Source organism: Trichogramma pretiosum, unplaced genomic scaffold, assembly GCF_000599845.2.
Source record: "Trichogramma pretiosum strain Unisexual culture from Peru unplaced genomic scaffold, Tpre_2.0 scaffold49, whole genome shotgun sequence".
NCBI lineage: Eukaryota > Metazoa > Arthropoda > Insecta > Hymenoptera > Trichogrammatidae > Trichogramma > Trichogramma pretiosum.
In genome coordinates this window covers 1,133,737-1,154,702 of record NW_019640811.1, presented here as the reverse complement: position 1 = coordinate 1,154,702, position 20,966 = coordinate 1,133,737, and the positions used below count along the sequence as shown (strand labels likewise).

General features: G+C 43.0%; 1 protein-coding gene across 1 annotated transcript in view; it reads left to right on the top strand.

Annotated features, from left to right (window-relative positions):
- Positions 1 to 20,966, top strand: part of LOC106655797 (rho GTPase-activating protein 100F-like) — a 57,691-nt gene that overhangs the window by 18,161 nt on the left and 18,564 nt on the right. The window contains exons 2-9 of the mRNA XM_023461407.1: positions 12,197 to 12,310; positions 13,051 to 13,233; positions 13,421 to 13,579; positions 13,710 to 14,252; positions 15,210 to 15,221; positions 16,490 to 17,042; positions 18,096 to 18,284; positions 18,810 to 18,973. Coding sequence (XP_023317175.1) covers positions 12,197 to 12,310; positions 13,051 to 13,233; positions 13,421 to 13,579; positions 13,710 to 14,252; positions 15,210 to 15,221; positions 16,490 to 17,042; positions 18,096 to 18,284; positions 18,810 to 18,973 — 1,917 coding nt within the window. The remainder of the gene's footprint in view (positions 1 to 12,196; positions 12,311 to 13,050; positions 13,234 to 13,420; positions 13,580 to 13,709; positions 14,253 to 15,209; positions 15,222 to 16,489; positions 17,043 to 18,095; positions 18,285 to 18,809; positions 18,974 to 20,966) is intronic.

The following is a 20,966-nucleotide window of genomic DNA, read 5'->3' as shown; positions in this document are numbered from 1 at the left end:
CGCCGAGAGCAGAGACTATATAGCGCGGCGGCGGCGGCGGTTGGTGGCGGTCGGTGGCGCCCAAGCACCCGGCCGGTCCGAAAGTCGCGCAGCTTCGAGCTAAAGTTCGAGGCTTCGAGCCGAAGATAGAAAGCCTGGCGAATGCCTCTACGTGCGCACATACATTTACTTCTAACCTTTTGCCACTACCATCACCACCACCGCAATACGCACACCCCCTGCCTAGCAGTCGTTACTCATACTTACGCTCATTAGAGATACACGTAGGCTTTTAACCATTAAAACTTGCGCCCGAGTATTCCGATAAAATATGAAATTTTAACGCGTAAATATACTACTGCACGAGCTAGCGAGGTAGAGGGAGAGAGAAGTGAAGTCGAGCGTTTTATCTCGCGGCCGGTCGAGATGCAGAGGCAGAGAGCTAAAAAAAAAAGCGCAATTGCCAGAGTGCGCAAAGAAATTAGGCGCATGTTTATTTCTTTTGATGCGGAAAAATTTCGGGGCTTTTTTTTTGCCCCCGCTGATGTATATATATATATGTGTATACTCGCCCGCAAAAAAATGAAAAATAAAAGTAAAAATTCAGCGCAACTGCAGCGAAAAACACTGTGCGCTCCGCAGAGTGTGTACCAAATGCGCGTGTACGTGTGCAGTTGTAGTATCGCTGCTGTGTATACTATATACCTTATATTACGCGGGCCGCGCGCGCTCATGATTAATTAATGCACGTCGAGCTCTCTCTCTCGACTTTGGGCGGCAGCAGCAACGCAGCTACGAGCGCGCGAGCTATGTAACGATTCGCGACGCTAATGGTTACCAGGGGCTACTAATGGTCCTGTGAACACACACACACACACACACACACAAATACATACAGAGCTCGCAGCGTCATCGTTATCGGTCCTTCTCCAAGCCTCTCTCTCTCTCTCTCTCTGCTCATAGATACAGTTATATATTGTTACAGACGTTATGCAGTATATATAGCGCTGCTGCATTACCCGTACTCGATTTCGTAGCTCCTTTTTTATTTTTACTTTTGTTAATATAACGCTCGATAATGACGATGATTATTGGGCACGAAATCGCGTGCACGGAGAAACAATTTGTTCTTTTCTTTTTTACGTACGCAGTTCTCGTGCGTACACTGAAAAAAGAAAATTCATTGATTCTATGAAATATTTAATTAAATACAATTTATGAAATAATTTCATTGAAATAATCTTCTTTTTATTTCATCCAACAAAATATTTAATTGTTTTTTACCAAAGTTTCATTGCCTCAATCGATCTTTTGAATAAATTAATAGTAAATAAAATATTAAATTATATTTCATCGAATCAATGAATTTTTTTTCTCAGTATACGTAATAGTGTCAAGAAATTACACGTGTATAGCGTCGCGTTGATCTGTCTCTTTGGCGCTCGCTTGGCTTAGCTCGCGCAAGTTGCTCGTTCGAACGACAATTATTATTGTAAGATCGCGCGCATGTTTACACGTATATAGATCATTGTGTATCGTATAATTAACGATAAACGCTACGACACGACCGATTAGTCGCCAGAAAGATCGTGTCGATCGCAGCAAGTGAGTCTCGTGAGAAGTAAAAAGAATATTGAAACTATAATAATAATAATAATGATGTGCAAGTCCGACGACAACGGCGCAGATCGCCTCGAGGAGTCTGCCTCGAGTTTAAAAAAGTTAAAGATCTTGCGCGATAAGACGAATTTCACGATCGAGGAAGATCGACGCAAATTTATCCCGGAATTTTATTCCTTAATCAGATTTTGGGAGGGCCGACTTCCAAATTTCCGGCACTTTTTTAGCGATGCCGAGATGAATACTTTTCTTACGGAATGTCTAACTCACACGAGCCGAGGTTGGAATACTTTTAAAAGAGAAAAAATCATTCGGTTCGTGATTCGCAGCGGCTACAAGGACGAGCCCACGGTCGATAAAGATGGCAAGCCATTGCTGCAGCGTCGCACGGTAATTATATGCGCGGCGGACAAACCGTTTCAGATCCAACCTGCCACGATCCGTGAACTTTTTAAGATCTACGACAGGTTCGACGTTAACTACGAGTACGAATTCTATTCGCATTTTCACGTGGCCTGTAAGTGCAACTTTATCGACGTCGTTGAAAAATTTCTCGAGCTCGGACAGGACGTCAATCACATCGCGCAAGGTTATTCAGCACTGCACGTGGCTCTGGATTCCAAAAGTAGAGAAGTGGTCGAATTGCTGCTAAGGAACGGCGCGGATCCGAATCTGGCTACGAGGAACGATCGTGGATCGACTTCTCTGCACGTTATTTGCGAGAGCTTCGGTGACGATTGCATAATGGAGCTATTCTTCGAGATCTGCGACGAGACGCATCAAAAAGTGCCGGTCGACGCGAGGAACAATTTGGGCCGGACACCGCTGCAATTGGCCGTGGCAAATATCAAGCCGAACGCAGTCGCTGTACTCTTTGATCGCGGCGCTGATCTGTCCAGCTTTGTGTTTCCCGATGATATCGACACTATGGAGGCGTTCACACCTTCGCGCGAAGAATCGTGTTTTCGTTTTAAAATTAGACTAGCGTTCTCCCTTCTGGCCCTCGTCGAGTGCCTGAAAAAAGGAGGATACGAGCTGTATCGAAGCGATGCCCTTAAGATCGTGTCGTTGTACGACAAGTACAAAGTGTTCGAGAAGTCGGCGAATTTCAAAAGATGTTGGTACGAGGACGAGGATTTCGCGACGGAGGTGAAGAAGGAAATAATCGGTCCAAAGCTGCAGCTGCACGAGCTGCTCTGGAAAGACCGCGAAAAGGGTAACGAACTAATAAGAAAATTATTATTATTCAAGAGGAAAAAACGCGATAATAGCCGCTTCTTACTGCGTGTGAAGGCTCGTGGCGTGCAACTGTGCGAGATAATTTCGAGAAAATTTATCCTGCACTGGGCACTGGATTGTTTCTACGAGCTGATTCACTGCCGACTGCCGCTTCTCTGCTGTGACATGATTATCGAAAATCTGGGGAACCAAGATTTATTGAACATTTGCTTGGCGACTGCAATTGGTAATGACACAACAACAACCGCGAGTGCTGAAACAACTCCAGAAATTGTAAAAACTGCGTAACATGTAATTCGAATAGATAGTGATTATCATATTTGCAGTGTTTCTTAGTATATCAGGCGTTACTAAAGTATGCAAATTTTTCATGTCATTGAAAGTAATTTGAATAAACTAATTAACTTAGTTTTTAATTTTTCGTTTCAATTTTATTTCATTTTAATCTACGAAAAATCAATTCTTTTTATCAATAATTTTTAAGTATCTGAAGATTCATCACTGGTTGAAAAAGTGGTGAATTTTAAAAATGTTACCTTCAGCACTAATGGCTCTCAAAAATGCGCTTTATTGTATAAAACAATACGTAAATTTCGCGCGAATCGAGCCTTATACACCGGCAAAAGATCGAGATTCACGATCGATGCCTATGTAAATGTGCGTATATACATATCCCTCTCTCTCTCTCGGGAAAGGGGGGTATACGAGGGATTTGCACTCATCGCTGTGTGCGAAGCGTCGCTCGCGAGAGATCAGTACGTATACAGCTATACCTATCTAGGCGACGTTATCGTAAAAATTTGTCTCGGTAAAGCTGTTCTCGAAGGCTTTACCGCCTTCCACTGTAACGTTATAAAATATACAAGCGACTTTTCTTGCACTTAGGAATTCTCAACCCAATTCCCGGTGTTCAACTTTGATTCTCTCTCTCTCTCTTTCTCTCTGCTTCATGCAGGCGCGCGAGGCGCATACGATAGTAGGGAGTTTCGCTTGCAAAGCTCAGAGAGAGAGAGGCCTCTGTGTATATGTTAGCTCCATATCTATATATCTAACTCATGTGCACTACACAAAGTGTACTAATACGTTGGCCTCGACTACTTGATCTTGCCCCTCGCTTTCCTTTTGCCGAGCTATTAGTCTCTCTCTCTCTCTCTCTCTTTGGGAGTTGTACGTGTGGGTTTGTGTATTTTACGATGTGTGTTTGACGATGAATCGCCTCGTGCGCGCCTCGTATGTGTCTGTGTATGTGCGCGCAACTACGCAGCTTTGTGCAACTTGCTCGAGCAAGAAACTTTGATCACTTACGCATACATGATGCATATATATGCTGCTGCTGCTGTTGCTGCTGCATCACCGATGCCTGAGAGATGGATGGTAGCTAATTTCCCCCGTATTACATGTATAATTATATGGAAGAACGCGTCAAAGTAATTTTTCGTATTATTCAATGATGATAACCCGAGACGATATTATATATACGTTTGCACCGCAGATTCACTCGACGCCGTACGGTATAACTGTTGAATTTAATTTCGAAACCGCGCGAGAATATAAATTGTACGTAATGCTGTGTTTAATGTCGTTATAAAATTGCGCGGATAACTTTTTAATTCGATATATATATATAACGGGCCGGCGGCCTCCCGACGTCTCGCGAGCTCCCGACGACGAGAACGAGGTTAATAAAGAAAAGTTTACAGAGAGAGAGTGAGTCTATATCGAGTCGGTGAAATTCGCTACTGCACATACACACACAACACACAAACACGCAATCGAGAGAATCGAAACAATATTATCAGCGGGGGGCGGTAAGAAAAGCAATTAGACGACTACTCGAAGGCGCGCACAGTGGAAAAAAAGTGTATTTAGAAAATTGACATGGGAATACGCCGTGAAAGGCTTCGTTTCTGTGTGCATACCTCTGTACACATACACACACACATAGAGTAAACGTGATCGAACGCACAGTAGTCCATACACAACGGCGTATATACTAGTATTATAAGGCAAGATAGGTTATATGTATGTATGTGTGCGAAGGAGCACACGCTGCGCGCGCGCGGGGCCAAACCACCATAGGGCACACGATGCGAGGAGAGCGTCGAGGAGAAATTAAATTACACCACAAAGGCGTAGCGTACACACACACACACACACGCATACACTCACGATGATGATGGCTTGTCGTGTAATTGAATTTTAGTCGACTCACACACACACACACAAGTGTACGCGCATGTTTATATAAAGCTCGAAATATCGAGGCCGCTCGTACATGTACCATACCGACGTTGTCGTCGACGTCGTCGTCGTGACCTACATAATAAAAAGGAAATATAATTTAATAAATGACGTGGATGAAAGGGAGAAAGAGAGAGAAAAAAAATATTACCAACCGCTCGTGGCAGTAACAGCGGCAGCAGTCAGACGTCCCGCGTATATAAAGTAAGAAGGAAATACAACGTTTTTCAAGATACATACGAAGTAAACGAACGAGCGCGCGAGTCGTGCGTACACATGGACTGCTGGAACAAGTGATAAAATTTAATAAACGTTCGGAACAAAAAGCAAAAAAAAAAACTGCCTGATAACTCGTACGAGCGCAAAAAGTTTTCCTTTTTTCGTTTTACGTTTTTTTTTTTTTATTTTTCATTTATTTTTTCACGCGTTAGACTCTCCTTCGGAGGAAGCGCAGAGAGCTGCTGCGAAACGTTCGGAGAAATGTTCTCCGCACGCGCGCAACTTTGGCATAGTTACACTGCGTAATTAAAAGCTTTCGCGCGCAGAGCTTTGCTGGCGCTGCTTCGAAGAAGAAAGAGACACGAGAGTCGCAGGCGTGTTGCTAGCTAGCTAGCTTATACAGCTGCACATACTAGTCCTTTAATTAGTACACTTTTGTATAATCTTTGTATCTCGTTCGAGGAGGCGGGGGCGGCGAACTTCGTTAATATATAACACAGATAAAATTAATTGCCAGCGAGCTTTTTGCGCCTTGCTCAGAAGTCCGAAACGGGGTATTATAGCGGAGAGCTTTACCCCGGAACGATGACCAATCCCTGCAACGACGACGACGATGACTCTGTGCTATGTATATACGCGCTGCTGCGTACTCGGCATTTGCATTTTAGGAGCTTTTCTGCAATAACACTTTATTGCTTTATACGTGGATATGTTCTAAATAAAAAATAAATGTGATTCAATACCCAAAGAGAGAGAGCGAGAGAGAGAAGAAGATTAAATATACAAGAACGCGCACGCAAGCTCAAATAGAATAAAAAAAGGTTTAACTCGAGAGTTGGAGAGAGAGAGAGAGAGAGAAAGCTAGAAACTATATACGGCATTGCGCGCTTTATTTAAATTCCTGTGCAAAGCTGCTGCTGCTGCCGCTACTGCCACGAGAGCTGCTTTTTCACGCTTTGGTTGGGGCGTTGCGAGTAAAAAAAAAAATATATATATACATATAAAGTTTCTCACTCGCTGCTATGTGTATGTATATAACGCGCGCGCACTATACCGTTTGTAATATGCAAGCACACACACACACACACACACATGCAGCATATATACCCTAAAAAACACGAGACAAATGCAAGCTCGCTTGAAAATATCATCGTTAACCCATATTTTCTTCTCCTCGTTGCGGTGCTCTCTTTCTCGTTCTCTCTATTTCGTCGTCTTCTTGCCTCTCTCTCTCTCTTTCTCTTTCTCGCGTCGCGTCCCCACACGCTTTCAAACTTGCGCACCCGGGCGGCTAGAGAGTGAAAAAAATTTGCCATCGCGGTGGCTGCGCGCTTGCGTGTACGCGGATACACACAGGTAGCAGTAGTAGTCCCATTTTTATGCATCATAAATATAAAGCCGCGTATACCGAATACATACATATATAGGTCATATATAATATAAAGCGCAAACGCGAGCTGCAAGCACCGGCATATACATGCACGCGTATATATATACCGTATACTATATACTCTACTACCTATATGCATCCTCGCTCGCGCTCGAGGTTATATCGCCGCCCGCCCGCGCGCGCCGAGTTCGTCGACCTTATGCTTACTACTGCTGCTGCTGCTACTGCTACTACTACACGCTGCTGCTGCAGCAGCGACCGAGTGCGTGCGCGCTGCATGTATAAATCCGTAAATACGCGCGTTTAAGAATTCGTAACGAAGTTCTCTCTCTCTCTCTCGGGCTCTGTTCTACTGCACGCAGAGGGGGTGCAGTGTAGAAAAAGCTCGCAAAAATAATAACAACAACAATAATAATAACAACGATCAACGGCAGTAGTAGCAGTGGTAGCGGTAACGGCCCATCCCTTCTTCCTCCTCTCCTCTCCGTAGCAGCAGCAGCGGCGGCTCTCTTCACTCTCGTTGAGCGGCATGATGGAACTGAACTACTGATACAATTTCCCTTCCTCTCGTTTCGCTCGCTCGCCGTGTATACGTATATACGTGTAAACCCTCCCGTTTTATAACGAGGCAACGCAAGCTCCGCTGCTGCTGTTGCTGCGAGCGAGCGAGCGAAAGCTCCTGCCGCTGCTGCACTTCTCTCGTAAGCTCGCGCGCAAGCTTCGCGATGACGAGGAGGATCGCTGCTGTGTATACTACTGCCGCTGCTGCTGAATACTACTACTACTACTACTACTACTACGATTACTCTTACTACATACTAGACACACGAGGCATAAAACGCAGTAGTAGCAGCAGCAGCAACATATACACGTATACAGTTGGTCGTCGCGGGGGCAACCTGGAGTCTCTCTCCCTCGCTCGACTCATTCGGTTTGCGCTTGCGTGTTAACCGGGCGGCTTTAAGTACAGTCTCTCTCTTCCTCCCTCCCTCTGTGTGTGTGTGTGTACTCTTGCATACACACACCTGCGACTCCCGCGGCTCCGTGCACGTATACACATATATACACAGCTCACCCATACACGGCAAGGCTGACGTCAGTTTCGCCGCGGATCGATAATCGCCAGACAACACCGGAGCTAGCGCGAGGTGGCGCTCGTACGCGTTTGCGCTTTTCCGATCCCCTCGCTCTCTCTCTCTCTCTCTCTCTCTCTCTCTCTCTCTCTGCCAGCCACCCCTTTGTACGTATGTGTGTGCCTGTGGATATAATATATGCATGCAGTTCCGCGCGTATACCGACATACACATACACACACATGCGCAGAGAGAGAGGCAGTGCAGCGTACTCTCTCCGTGCCTAACTCTGGCCTGCATACACACATCGCAACCCGCTGGCTGGAACGCGAGCGAGCGCGCGCCGAGCGGCATACACACAACGCGCACAGCGAGTCGAAGCGAGAGTATAGAGTACGGAGAGAGAGAGTAGTAGTAGTAGAGGAAGAAGAAGAAGTCAGTGGCCGTGTGTCCGGGGGTTGTTCTCTCTCTCTCTCTCTAACCCGCGAACGAGCGAGCGGGCCTTGCTCTCTCTCTCTCTCGCGTAAGCGTGTGTATGTGCGTTGGGGCTCGTGTGCGGTACACGTAATAATACGAAGCAGCTGCAGGGGTGTGTGTGTGTGCGTGTGCGAGAGAGGGTGCTTTCCTCTCCTCGGCTCGTGTACACACACGTCGCTCCTCTGCGTGCGAGCAGCCAACTGCTCCACGTCGTCGTCGTCGTCGTCGTCGTCATGTGTAGTGACATAGTGTAGTCTTTCTCTCTCGCTCGTTCCGCGTTGTTATGATGTAAAGCTTTTTTTTTTTTGTACATGTGTGTATATAATAAGTATCGTGTATTTTGGAGTGCAACGAGTGTGTGTGCAGTAGTCCGCACACCAGCCGCGAGGCCCCCCGTATATAAAACCACGTTGAGCAAGAGACAGCAGCGAGAGAAAAGGAAAAGAGAGAAGACGAAGCAGAAGCAGAAGCATGTACGCGATGCGGAAGTGCGCGAACGAGCTGCGAGCCGTGTTGTTCCGCTCGCGAAGCCCGAGTTGAGCTGCACCCCCGACTCCGTGTGTGCGTGTGTGTGTGTGTGTGTGTGCGGCAACTATGGGTTGATCCGAGGTTTCGTGCGCGCCAAGGGATGGATTGACAGCAACGAGCAACAACAACAACAACAACAATGAGAATTGTAATGTGAAGTGCAACATCGGCAGCAGCAACAAGAAAAAAAACCCCACATAGTTATAACGACAGGCAACGAAGATATTGTGTCTTTTTTTTCTCTTGGAAATAATACCAAAAAGTTCAAATAGTGCAAAAAAAAAATATAAAAGTAAAAAAAAGTTAAATAAAATATAATCGTTAAACGAAAAGAAAAAAAGTGTGTTAAAAATGTGCGATCGTGGCGGTACAGGTTGCTTCTTCTATCGCAAACAGGTACATAATTGATATGCAAACACGCGTCGAGCGTTTAATAATATAAAAATGATATATTTATCGACGAAACGGCCGAGCCAAACGAAAAGCAACCATAAATATAATTATTTCTAAAAAAATCGTCGATCTCTATCTCTGTATCTGAATATATCTCCATCCATCCGCGTACTTATCTCTCTTTCTCTCTCGGGGGTTGATCGGCACAACACACACACTCACATCCACACACACCCATACACACGCGAATGCCATATATGATACACATCGCGGGTTTATCATTACAAAGTGGGTGTGCGATTGTGTGTCGTCGTGGAGGAGCAGCTAAACTCTCTCTCCCCCCGCGCGCGTGTTTGTGTATGTGCGCATTATATACGGCCAGCAGTTGATAAAATATAATACTAGCCGTCGAGAGAGAAAAAAAAAGAAACGATGAGTAACGGCGGTAGTACGCGTTGCTGTAGCGGGGCAAACGACCTCGAGCCCATGGCCTATCTGAACAGGCTGATACACGGTGGAAGTGGTGGTGCAGCTACAGCAGCGGGCACTGGAGCAAGAGGCGGCGGCGCCACCGAGAGCCTGTGCAACGCCGCCCGATGCAGTCGCAGTGCCTCGAGAGCCTGGATCGTCCTTCTGCTGCCCTGCGCGGGCCTCAGGACGCGATGCCTTAAATTCGTCCGGGCCGTTCTCACCGAGGTTTCTCTCTCTTCTCTCTCTCTCAATCTATCTATCTCTGACTGTCTTTTTCACGTGAACAAAAAAAAAACAACTAATGTTAACAAGCTCACGTCTTGTTGTTCATCATCTTCTTTTATTTATCTCATGTGTCTCTCTTTTTCCTTTTTAATGCATCATTATATTATATATATATATATAGTCGATTCACTTTGTATTCAGTACATGTTAATATCTCCTTCTCTTTGTAACGTTATCTCTCTTTCTCTCTGTGTCTTTTCTGTGACATATATCATATATTTAGCGCCCCCCCCCCCTTACACCCCCTTTTTCTCTCAAACCGACCCCCCCCCATTTTTAAGCCAATGCACAAAAGCACACACTACCCCCATACGTAGTATTTCGACTTTTTTATTATGAATTCTATGTGGCATTATTATATACTTCTATATGTGTGTTAATAAGTTACGAGAACGATCCTCTTACAAACCCGTAAACGTTTTTTTTGCATCTACATATTGTTATACTATCGATGTGTTCGTTAATCGTCAATCATCCGAAATTAAAGAAAAAACACGGTGGAGTAAAACAACGTCGAAGGCATCGCCGTAAAATAAAAAAATTAAAAAAAAAAAAAAAATATGAAAGAGAGACAGAGAGAGCGAGCAGCGAAGGAACGGGGATGCGATGATGAAAATCGTGTTAAGTTGCTGCCGCGCCTGCGTCGAATGTATGTTAGTGAGTATATATGCTGTACACATATATATATACGTTCATTGTGGGAGAGATCAGCAACCTTTGGCTCCAGCGGCAACGGCAGCAGCCATCCACCACACCGGGTTATTACCTCGAACTTGTGTGTGTGCGCGTGTGTGTCTGTATAATAATGTAAACTGCATCGGAACTTTCGGTCTGTCTCTCTCTCTCTCTCTTTCTCCCTCTTTGAATTTATTTCCATTCAGCGCGGAATATGCTGCATGCGTGTATGAATGCGCGAGCGAGCGAGCTAAAGATCATCATTTTCACTCGGCAAGCTAAAATGTTTGCTCCGTATGCATGGATTTATTATCAACGTATCTGCATCGTAGTTTTTTTTTTTTTTTTGACAGAGTACTACATCGCGGTACTACTTTTTTTTCCTCCGTCGTTTTGTTAACATCCGATGTACAGCGTACAGCGAGTCGTGTAACTTTTTTCTTTTCTTTTTTTTCGTGTGGTTTGAAAAAAAAGAAAGAAAGAAGTATTACGGCAGAAAATACGCTGACATGCTACCGGTTACACGCGCGTACGTATATATTTATACACCGATCCTCGTTTTATTATTACACGATGATACACATCGTAGCTGCCGCCCCCGATTACTGCTCGCCAACTCACCCCCCCTTCAGACCCCCTGGAATTTATATATATTTTTTATTTTATCTGTCGCACGGAATGTGGAATGCGATCACGTTTTGATTGTTAAGTAAATTACATACTTCGATGTATCTATCATATATACAGTTCATGTATACCTCGACCATGCGTTTATGTCAATTAAACGCAGACAGCATCATCATCATCATCATCATCATCACCATCATTGTATCATTTTTCATCGACTGTCGCTCTCGTTCTAATTGTCGTTACATCGGCATTATATATCTCGATTTGCGAACGCGTCTATACGATAATCTTCTCTCATCCACGCGTATGTTTATTATAAACCTATACGCACGAATCGATTCATATACACGGCGTGTCGCGCGACGAATATATAAACTACGTATATATTAAATACGTGTAATAGGTCAAAGCGAGAGAGAGGATGCAACGTTTTCTGCGCTATCTCACACGTAATACACCGGAGAGAGAAAGTTTGCGATACGATATACATTTGAATCGTATAAAGTGGAATATTTTATATGATATATCTGCAGATGACATCTTCCGCTCTTTCTCTCTTTGACGCGCGCGCGCGAATGTACATCTACGTTTTAATGCATGCCGAATCAGACGCCAGTGTTTCCATGAATACATTATTTATGTGTGCATTTCAATATATATAGATACATTTATACGTGCACAACGTGCCGTAATATCCACGGGGTGTTTGTCTTTTGCGGCGGTGGCGGCGACGCACGAAAAATCATGACTCACCTTCGTTCATTCATTCGATATTATTATTATGTCATATGTACGTGTAGCGAACGAAGCGCATGTCGTTTTATACGTTAAATAGTTCTAGCGCAATTTTATGAAAATTCACCAAAAAAGATCAAATACGTCATGGTCATAATCGTTGTTTATAAAGTATTAAATCGATTCCATACATTCTGACACGTTTTTTTTCTGTCTCGTTTCTTCGTTCGCCTGAGCGCAGGAAGGACGCGGCGACGTGACGGACATAACGGCGAGTCCGGGCAGGCAGGCCAACGTCAACCAGTTGCGTCCCAAGGATCCGCCGCCTATGGTCATCCAGGGTGACTTCAGAAAGGTACGTAGTATATGAATTATATAGCTATATACATATGGCGTGCATCGTGTCGCGTACACGATAATTATCGTATCGATCGATAATTGACGTTTTGTCGCGCGGGCGCTCGAGACAAAATTCAAACGGTGCCACTACCGCACGGCAAGAGCGAAAAACGCGTTAAATGTTTTATCGAGCTCTATATATACATCGCGTGTGCGTGTAAAATGCATATTTTATATCGGGATAAATTTTACCGAGAACGTGTGCTCGGGGCCGCAACACCGACGACGACGACGACGACGACGATTCGAGAGTTCTCTCTGACTCTCGCGTATATAGGTACTACTACTAGCCGATTCCCATGGCAATTAAACGCGCAAACATAGCCTGGATTTCGAAATTACGCGCGGCGGCGCCCTGTACATACGTACATATCAGACGGAACGAATATCTCCCTTCTCGCTGCGAAAACCAAGTCAAAGGGCATTGTAAACCATATTCCGGGCTCTCGTGTCACCGAGATACATATACGTCGAGTTTATGTGTGTGTATGTAAGCCACATCTCCGGGATCCGAACGGACTCGACAGGCTTTGAAATGTCCCTCCGCGAGCGCTTGTAAAGATATCACGTTTTACGCTGTAGTACGCCTACACATATATATATTTTTTATACGTAACTACATACACGATGTCTTATCTGGGGTATGTTTTTTTTTTACGTCTTTTTTTTTCGTCGTATCCAACCTGTCGCATATAGGTGAGCGGCATCACGAGCGAGATCTTCCGTCAGTTGGAGACCATCGAGAATGATCACGACGCGTCGACGGCCGCGGCCCTCGAGGCCGTGGAGAAGCACGGCGAGATGGTGGTCAGGATCATCGAGCCCCGACAGCTCGGCAGGCACGCCTCCGAGGCGGCGAAAAAGTTCATCGCGATACAGGTAAATTATTATTAACTTTCGTATTTATGAATTATTTTTTCTCTCTCTCTCTCTATACTTTTCTAAACGAGAGAATCGAGGATGAATTCAGTCGTGCACGAGAAAAGAGAGAGAGAGAAGATTTTGCCCTATTAACGTTGATCTCTTCCTCGGACTGATTTACTCGTGTGTGTGTGCGCGTGTGCAGGATTCAAAGCATCCCATCCACTTTGTGGAGATTATCAAAAGGCCCGGGCAGACCCTCGGCCTGTACATACGCGAGGGCAACGGCCTCGACAGAAACGACGGCGTTTTCATCTCCAGGATAGCAGTAGAAACGGCCGTTTACAATAGCGGCTGCTTGAAGGTTTGTGCAACAAAAAAATAAATTCCGTATACACGAGTGCACGTCTCGACCTCACAAAAATAGTTCCTCGAGTAGCTTATTTTCCCGCACAAAAGTCGTGCCTTATTACATATAGCATATATATATACAGGTGGGCGACGAGATCCTCGCGGTGAATCTCGTGGACGTGACGCACATGAGCCTCGACGACGTGGTCATCATCATGTCGATACCGCGGCGGCTGCTGCTTGCCATCAGGCACGGCCCGCACCAGCTCGTCGGCGGCCACAATCGCTGCAACGAGCAGAAGGGCCCGCCCGTCGTCGTCATCAAGAAGGAGCTGAACAACGAGGACGAGACGGACCATCATCATCATCAGTCGCAGTCGCAGCAGCAACAACATCACATGAGCACCCTGGAGCGGGACAGGCGCCGCGGCGACGGGCGCGAGATGCTGCCGTCGCGCTCCAAGCTCGGCCTGGCGGGCCTCGGCTCGAGCCACGAGATCAATCAGGCGATGGCCAGCAACGGCGACCTCTATTACAATTCGCGGCCCGAGAGCCAGCTCGGCTGGTCGTATCAGCCGCCGCCGCCGCCGGTGATCACGCAGCAGCCCAAGCCCGGGCCCCAGGCCCAGCACTTCCAGCCGTACGATCGCGGCTATCCCAAGACGCTCGAGAGCCTGGCCGAGAAGGTGAGACGACGACTCGCATATGATATATATATATTTTTTTTTTATATATAATACGTGCACAGCTCGAAGTGCAGCGGGAGATATATATTTTTTTCCTTTCTTGTTATACACGTGCGTTCGTGCTCGTACCGAACCTATGAATTTTTTCTTACTTATATCGTCATGAGATATATAGTTGCTTTGACTCTGCTGAAATGTGTCATAGTGGGTAGTCTATATATGATTTGACGAATTGATTGTTTTCACGATATTTAGCCAAACATAGTCCCATATCCGATGCACAATTATTAATGATCGTTGCATTTTCAGCGGAGTCAAACGTACACACGATTTACATTTCTACATATATATTATTATCGTTATTAAACGTATTAATTTTATACAGCACCGACAAAAGAGTATTCCCTTCGACGAAAAAAAGAGCATAAAGATAACATTGTCGTCGTTTTGATTGGAAAACGCATTATACGCCTCTCACCTTTGTGCTCGAGCGTCGATCGAGAATACTCTATTGTAACTTTATAATACGCATAGATGTCTTAGACGATGTGGATCGAAAGCACCTCTCACACCTCATTATATTGCACCAAGTCGTACTTATATTATATCTATATTATTATTATACTCCATTCACTGTGTCAGCCCTCCACTCTCTAAGGTCACTATGGCGACGATGATGAACGTCCGAAAAATGCAAAAAAAAATTTTTTTTTTTTTTTGATACTTTTTTTCGTTGGTTTCGCGAACGTCGATAAAGTAATGGTGATTCTCGAGGAAAAATAATGTTTTTTTTTTGTACTACTTTTTTTTTATCATTCGTACGGTAGATCGATATCAGAACGTATCGTAACTGAACGATGAAAATGCAAAAAAAAAAGAGAGAGAAAAAAAATTAACTAATTGAACTTGTCGATTCTATGTAAACGTACACGACGCGCTCCATTGAAATCAATCCAGGATTTCACAAAGGTAATAGCACTTACAAATTTTCTTGATAAAACCATATAGCTACTGTATTAATATCCATTGATATTTTTGCATAATACTTGAAACATGTAACATACGAAACAAGTTTGACATTGTTGTGGCACTTAAAAATTTGATCGAAAAACCTCGAGCCTGTTTTTTGCCTCGAGCAAACGATGTTACACTTGTTACCGTATTCAATGTGTGAAACGCCTTTTTAAAATAGTATTAAAAGTTGAAAGATTCATTATTGATGTAGGCAACTTATGCGTCACGTCGATAATAAATCAATTTATAATTTGGCCGATTGATTTGTTTTCCTGAAAATCATACTAACAATCTATTGACCTCGTAATGAAGCTTGCTGATATGTGACTAACCCTTATATATCGATATACATTAGGAAATAACCAGTGTGTGTGCCATCATGTGTCATCGTTGTCTGTGTTCTTTCACCTGCTTGTCTATCGTAGTAATTTTAGATGTATTGTTTTTTTCTTTGTTCATGCGTGTGTGTTTTGTATTGTACTCAGCTTTATCGCAATTTATTATTTGCCGTTTTGTTTCCGTTTTACTAGCAGCAAAAATTATCAAAGAAATATTATTTACGAAAAAATGACATACATTTACATCCATAGAAAAATTTGCTTATTTTCGGATCACGAACTTCCCCTATCGAGCTCGTTACTTTACAATCATTTTTGACACGACAGCTCGAAATAGGGGAAAGTTTGAGAGTCCATCGTAACAACAACGAAAAATTGCTTATAACTTGTCGTTATTACTAACATTACGCAGTGAAAAAAATAATTGCACGCGAGCTTTTTGTTCATAACGAATGAATCGAATATATCGTATTTATACGCAAAAAGCTTCGAACATTTCTCATTCAACATTCCGGTAGAAATGCTCAATATTGGTAATGGCTTAATGACCGGAAAATTGTTTTAAAAAATGTAGATCTACTTTGGATACGATAATATTACTTTGAGTCTCCGACGCTAGATGGCGAGTACCTGTATCCTGTAAATCCGCAAGTAGCAAATTGAAAATAATGATATAAGTCAAAGCACGGAGGAAATTTTTAATGTATTCCCTTCCTCGTTTGAAAATTTTGGGCATTTCTACCAGAACACGGTCGACGAGTAAAAATAACAAACAAAAAAAATAAACGATCCCATAACGATCGCTCCTTCTTCGTATCACGAATAACGAATTTAACCAAAAAAAAAAAAAAAAATTTGTTTGCGAATCGCTTCGCACGCACGCAGGTACACTCGTTCTATCCGTCGACGACGTCGATCGCCAACGGCTCGTCGTCGCGCCGCATGTCGGCCGGCCAGGGCATGCACACGATCGGCCGCATGGGCTCGTCATCGGGTGGCTACGCCGCCTACGGCCAGCCGCACTCGGCCGCGGGCCGACTGATGCCGCGCAGCGGCTCCGATCAGCATCTGCCGCGGGTCGACTACACGAGCATCACCACGCCGGCGAGGCACACCCTGCTCAGGTCCAGCCTCAAGACCGGCGGCGGCGCGTCGGCGGCGCTGCGCTACGGCTCGCGCTACGGCATGGCCGGCAACGATCTGCTGTCGTCCGTGAGCGGGACCGGGGGTCGCGGCTCCCAGGCCGCCCAGTACGGCACCCTGACCAGGCGCCACCACCAGAGGCCGTCGCTGGATTACGCCTCGGACACCGAGGCCACGTGCTCGAGCTCGCCGCGCTCGGCCTACTATTACTACAGGCACAACATGAACAATCCCCAGCCGAGCAGCGCCGTGTCGCATCTGGCCACCCTGTCGCGCTCGCAGCTCGGCAGCACAGGTGAGCGACGACGCCCCTGCCCTCCTCCCGAGGCGAGGCAGTTTTTGTTACTTTTCGGTGTTTCGACTTCTTCTTTTTTTTTTTTTTATATTTAAACATCACACAAGTTCACACGGAATACGATGTAATATTTATACAATTTTTGAATTAGCATATTGATTGATCTAGTTGTTGATGCACAGGCAATACGTCGTACGTATTGTCCCTTTTTCTTTTTTTTAGATTGAATTCAATGATTAAACAGTATTTTATAAATAACAAATTAGTTGAAGGATGAAATATCATCCGATAAGAACATTTTTTATAAATCACATATCTTAGCGTATGAACGTTTTATCTGAGTGTTTTTATCTTAGTTTTATACAACTCACACTATATCTTACGTGCAGTCCGTAAACTATAATATGCAATAACATTTTTCTGCAAGCACGGATATGTGTGTTTATGCGTTGGAGCTTTGATCATAAAAAGTCTTCTCATTTTTGTTTTTATTACCAACACGGCAATTTCACATCGCCATTCACGTCTCAGTATCGTATTTTTTTTTTTTTTTTTTTTCATTGTCTTCTGTCAACTTGTTAAATGATTTAATGAAAAAAATATATATCATATGATAGATGACATCACAATACAAAAATTACATATCATCTAAATGTTTATATATAACTGCAATTTAGTATGTTTTTAGCAATTAAACTTAGACATACTCATACTACTGTATCATTCTACTATACAAACCATAGATAAAACAAAATAGAGCGATGTATTGGATACACTGGCATGAAAAGTTTTCACACACAATAAACCAATACTTTTCCACGGCAACGTCCACATGCTCGCTCGTCAATATATCTCGCATTGAAAAATCGCGTTGAATGTAAAGCAAAAACCATAAAATTTTCAAGCGCGTTCAAGTCAAAATTCAACTTCCATTCCGAAATTTCCAGCCCATTTCAGAACTGTCATATCATATAAAAATGTGTGTTAAAAAAAAAACAAAGCCGTCGCGCGACTCCGTTCGATCATTCTCATTAAACGAATTGCCGCGAACAGCGAAAACGCTGCGCACGCATGTTTTAGGCCTGCGATCGAATTCGCTGCCGCGTAGCGTCAGGACGTTGCCGGGCGGACACCAGCAGGGCGGGCTAAGATCGGGAATTAGCACCCTGGCGCAGAGTCTCATTGACGAGGACGACGGGGCGCTCTCGGCACCGGAAATGCCCTCCATACGACAGGATCGAGGTAACGTAAACAAAAAAAATATACAGCTCATCCATCATTCGTAAAATACACCCTACCCACTGTACCCACGAAGTACTCGACAAAAGTATAAAAAAAATTAATCAATCATTAATTCATCGATGTTACAAATATATCTTTTGACTTTTATTTTTCTCATTGTACTTATATGACATTTTGTATCATGACCGATTTTTTCATCATATCGAACTTAGCTGCATCGTTGATTGTGTGTTACTGTTTTCACGATACTTTGATCTATAGACTTATTATATAGAGCTAGACAAGCGCTTAATTAGCATATGATGTTTGTTTGATTTTCTGATAAACGTATATAAACAGCACACATTAATAAATCGTATGTTCTCATGCAACCTATACCCACAGTACAAACCTCTGTATAATGACTGAACGACGAGGCTAATTAAAAAAAAAAAAAGGACCGACGTTTTTCGAATGATATTCATTCAGTTTTACGTTCTGTCGCCCGATACTCGCATGTGCTCATTGCGGAAAAAAATATTGCAGGACGAATACCGTCGTCGACGTCGGTCTTCACGTCGGACGAGTACAAGGCCTGGCTGAGCCGGACGCCGAGTACGTCGGCCCTCTACGATCAGATACGATCCACCTCGAGCCGGCCGCCTCGTTACACCTACAGCGCCGAAAACATACACGCGGCCGTCAATCAGGTATGAATAAAAAAAAAATATTAAGGGCACGCATCGTAGAGTTTTTTTTTACTGGTGTTTTTAAGGACAGGCTTTATTGATTAATATATCCTCGCTTTGAAAAAGTGATGGCCTTACGGTACGTAGTTGATCGGGGTCGATGATTGCAAACTGATACCCCTTAGTTTATCTGGGTTTATCGAAATCAGTTATGGGGTTAGCGTGTTAAGTTAAGAAGTAATTCTAGCTCCAAACCAAGGATTCTCTACTAGAATGGATGCTTGGGAAATTTTATTCACATTTTAGATAATGTAAGAAATGCGGGTAGGTTTTCACAATCACAACAAAATAAATAAAAGTTTGAAATAATTTATTATTTTTTTAAATTGAAGGATATTTATAAAAAAGAATTTCTAAAATTGCGGAGCTTACTAATGTAATTTCAGAAATCCTATTTCGTCCAAATTTCTTTAGACAAATTATATGCTCCTAGAGTTTGCTTAGATTATGTACTTTCAAAACGTGCCTTTTGAGTTGAATCTGGTACCCAAATGAGTTGTGACAAATATCACATTTAAAGGGTTTACTCCGATAATGTACAACGTTGACGTGATTTTCGATGGAGCTGTGATAAGCAAATGATTTGTGACAAATATCACATTCAAAGGATTTGCTACGATCATGTACTGCATTTACATGTTTATTGAGCTTATTTTTCTCTACATATGATTTGTGACAAATATCACATTCAATGGGTTTACTACGATCATGTACTGCATTTACATGTTTATTGAGGTTACCTTTCTGTCCAAATGATTTATGACAAATATCACATTCAAAGGGTTTTTTCTTATCATGTACTATACTTATGTGCCTATTGAGTTTACCCTTTTCTCCAAATGATCTGTGACAAATGTCACACTCAAACGGTTTGCTCTGATTATGTACTGTGTTTATGTGAGTTTTAAGGGTACTTTTTTGTCCAAATGATTTAAGACAAATATGACATTCAAAGGGTTTGTTCTGATTATGTACTACATTTATGTGTTTATTGAGCTTATTTTTCTCTACAAATGATTTGTGACATATGTCACATTCAAAGGATTTACTACGATCATGTACTGCATTTACATGTTTATTGAGGTTATTTTTGCATCCAAATGATTTGTGACAAATATTACATTCAAAGGTTTCGCTTCGATTGTGTATTGTATTTAAGTGATTTTTGAGGGTACCCCTTTCTCCAAATGATTTGTGACAAATCTCACACTCGAAGGGTTTGCTCCGATAATGTACTGCATTTATGTGTCTTTTAAGAGTACTTTTTCCCCCAAATGATTTGTGACATTTGTCACACTCGAAGGGTTTGTTTTGATTATGTACTGCATTTATGTGAATTCTAAGATGATTTTTGTATCCAAATGATTTTTGACAGACATCACAATTAAAGGGCTTTCTCTTATTATGTACTGTGTTGACATGCCGTTTAATGTAGCTTTTGTAGGCAAATAATTTATGACAAATTTTACATGCATATGGTTTAATGCCCTTATGTACCGAGTAGATGTGTTTTTTCAGATTTAATTCTCTTTTAAAAGTCTTTCGGTTCTTTTTTTTTTCATAAGATGGAAATTGACTATCATTATGATCGCATGTTGTTTGTATCAAAAGTACCCGATCTTCATCATGCGAATAATTATTTTGAATTTCATTTTCTATTTTCACAATAGGTAGACAACTTTGATTCTCTGTTTTACAGATGCTTGTGGATTTAAACTTCATTTCCGGTTTAACATTTTTGCACTCGAAATCAATGAATATATTTTTATTTATTTCATTGAGCTGATTTTTGTTTTCTGTTTTCACAAATGGTGGATAATTTTGATACTCTGTTTTGCAGAAAGTTGTCAATGATTTCAATTCATATTTAACATCTTCGCACTCATCATCTATAAATATTTCTTCATCTAACTTCCTCTGTAACGGCATAGACTCGTTCATGTTATTTGTCTAA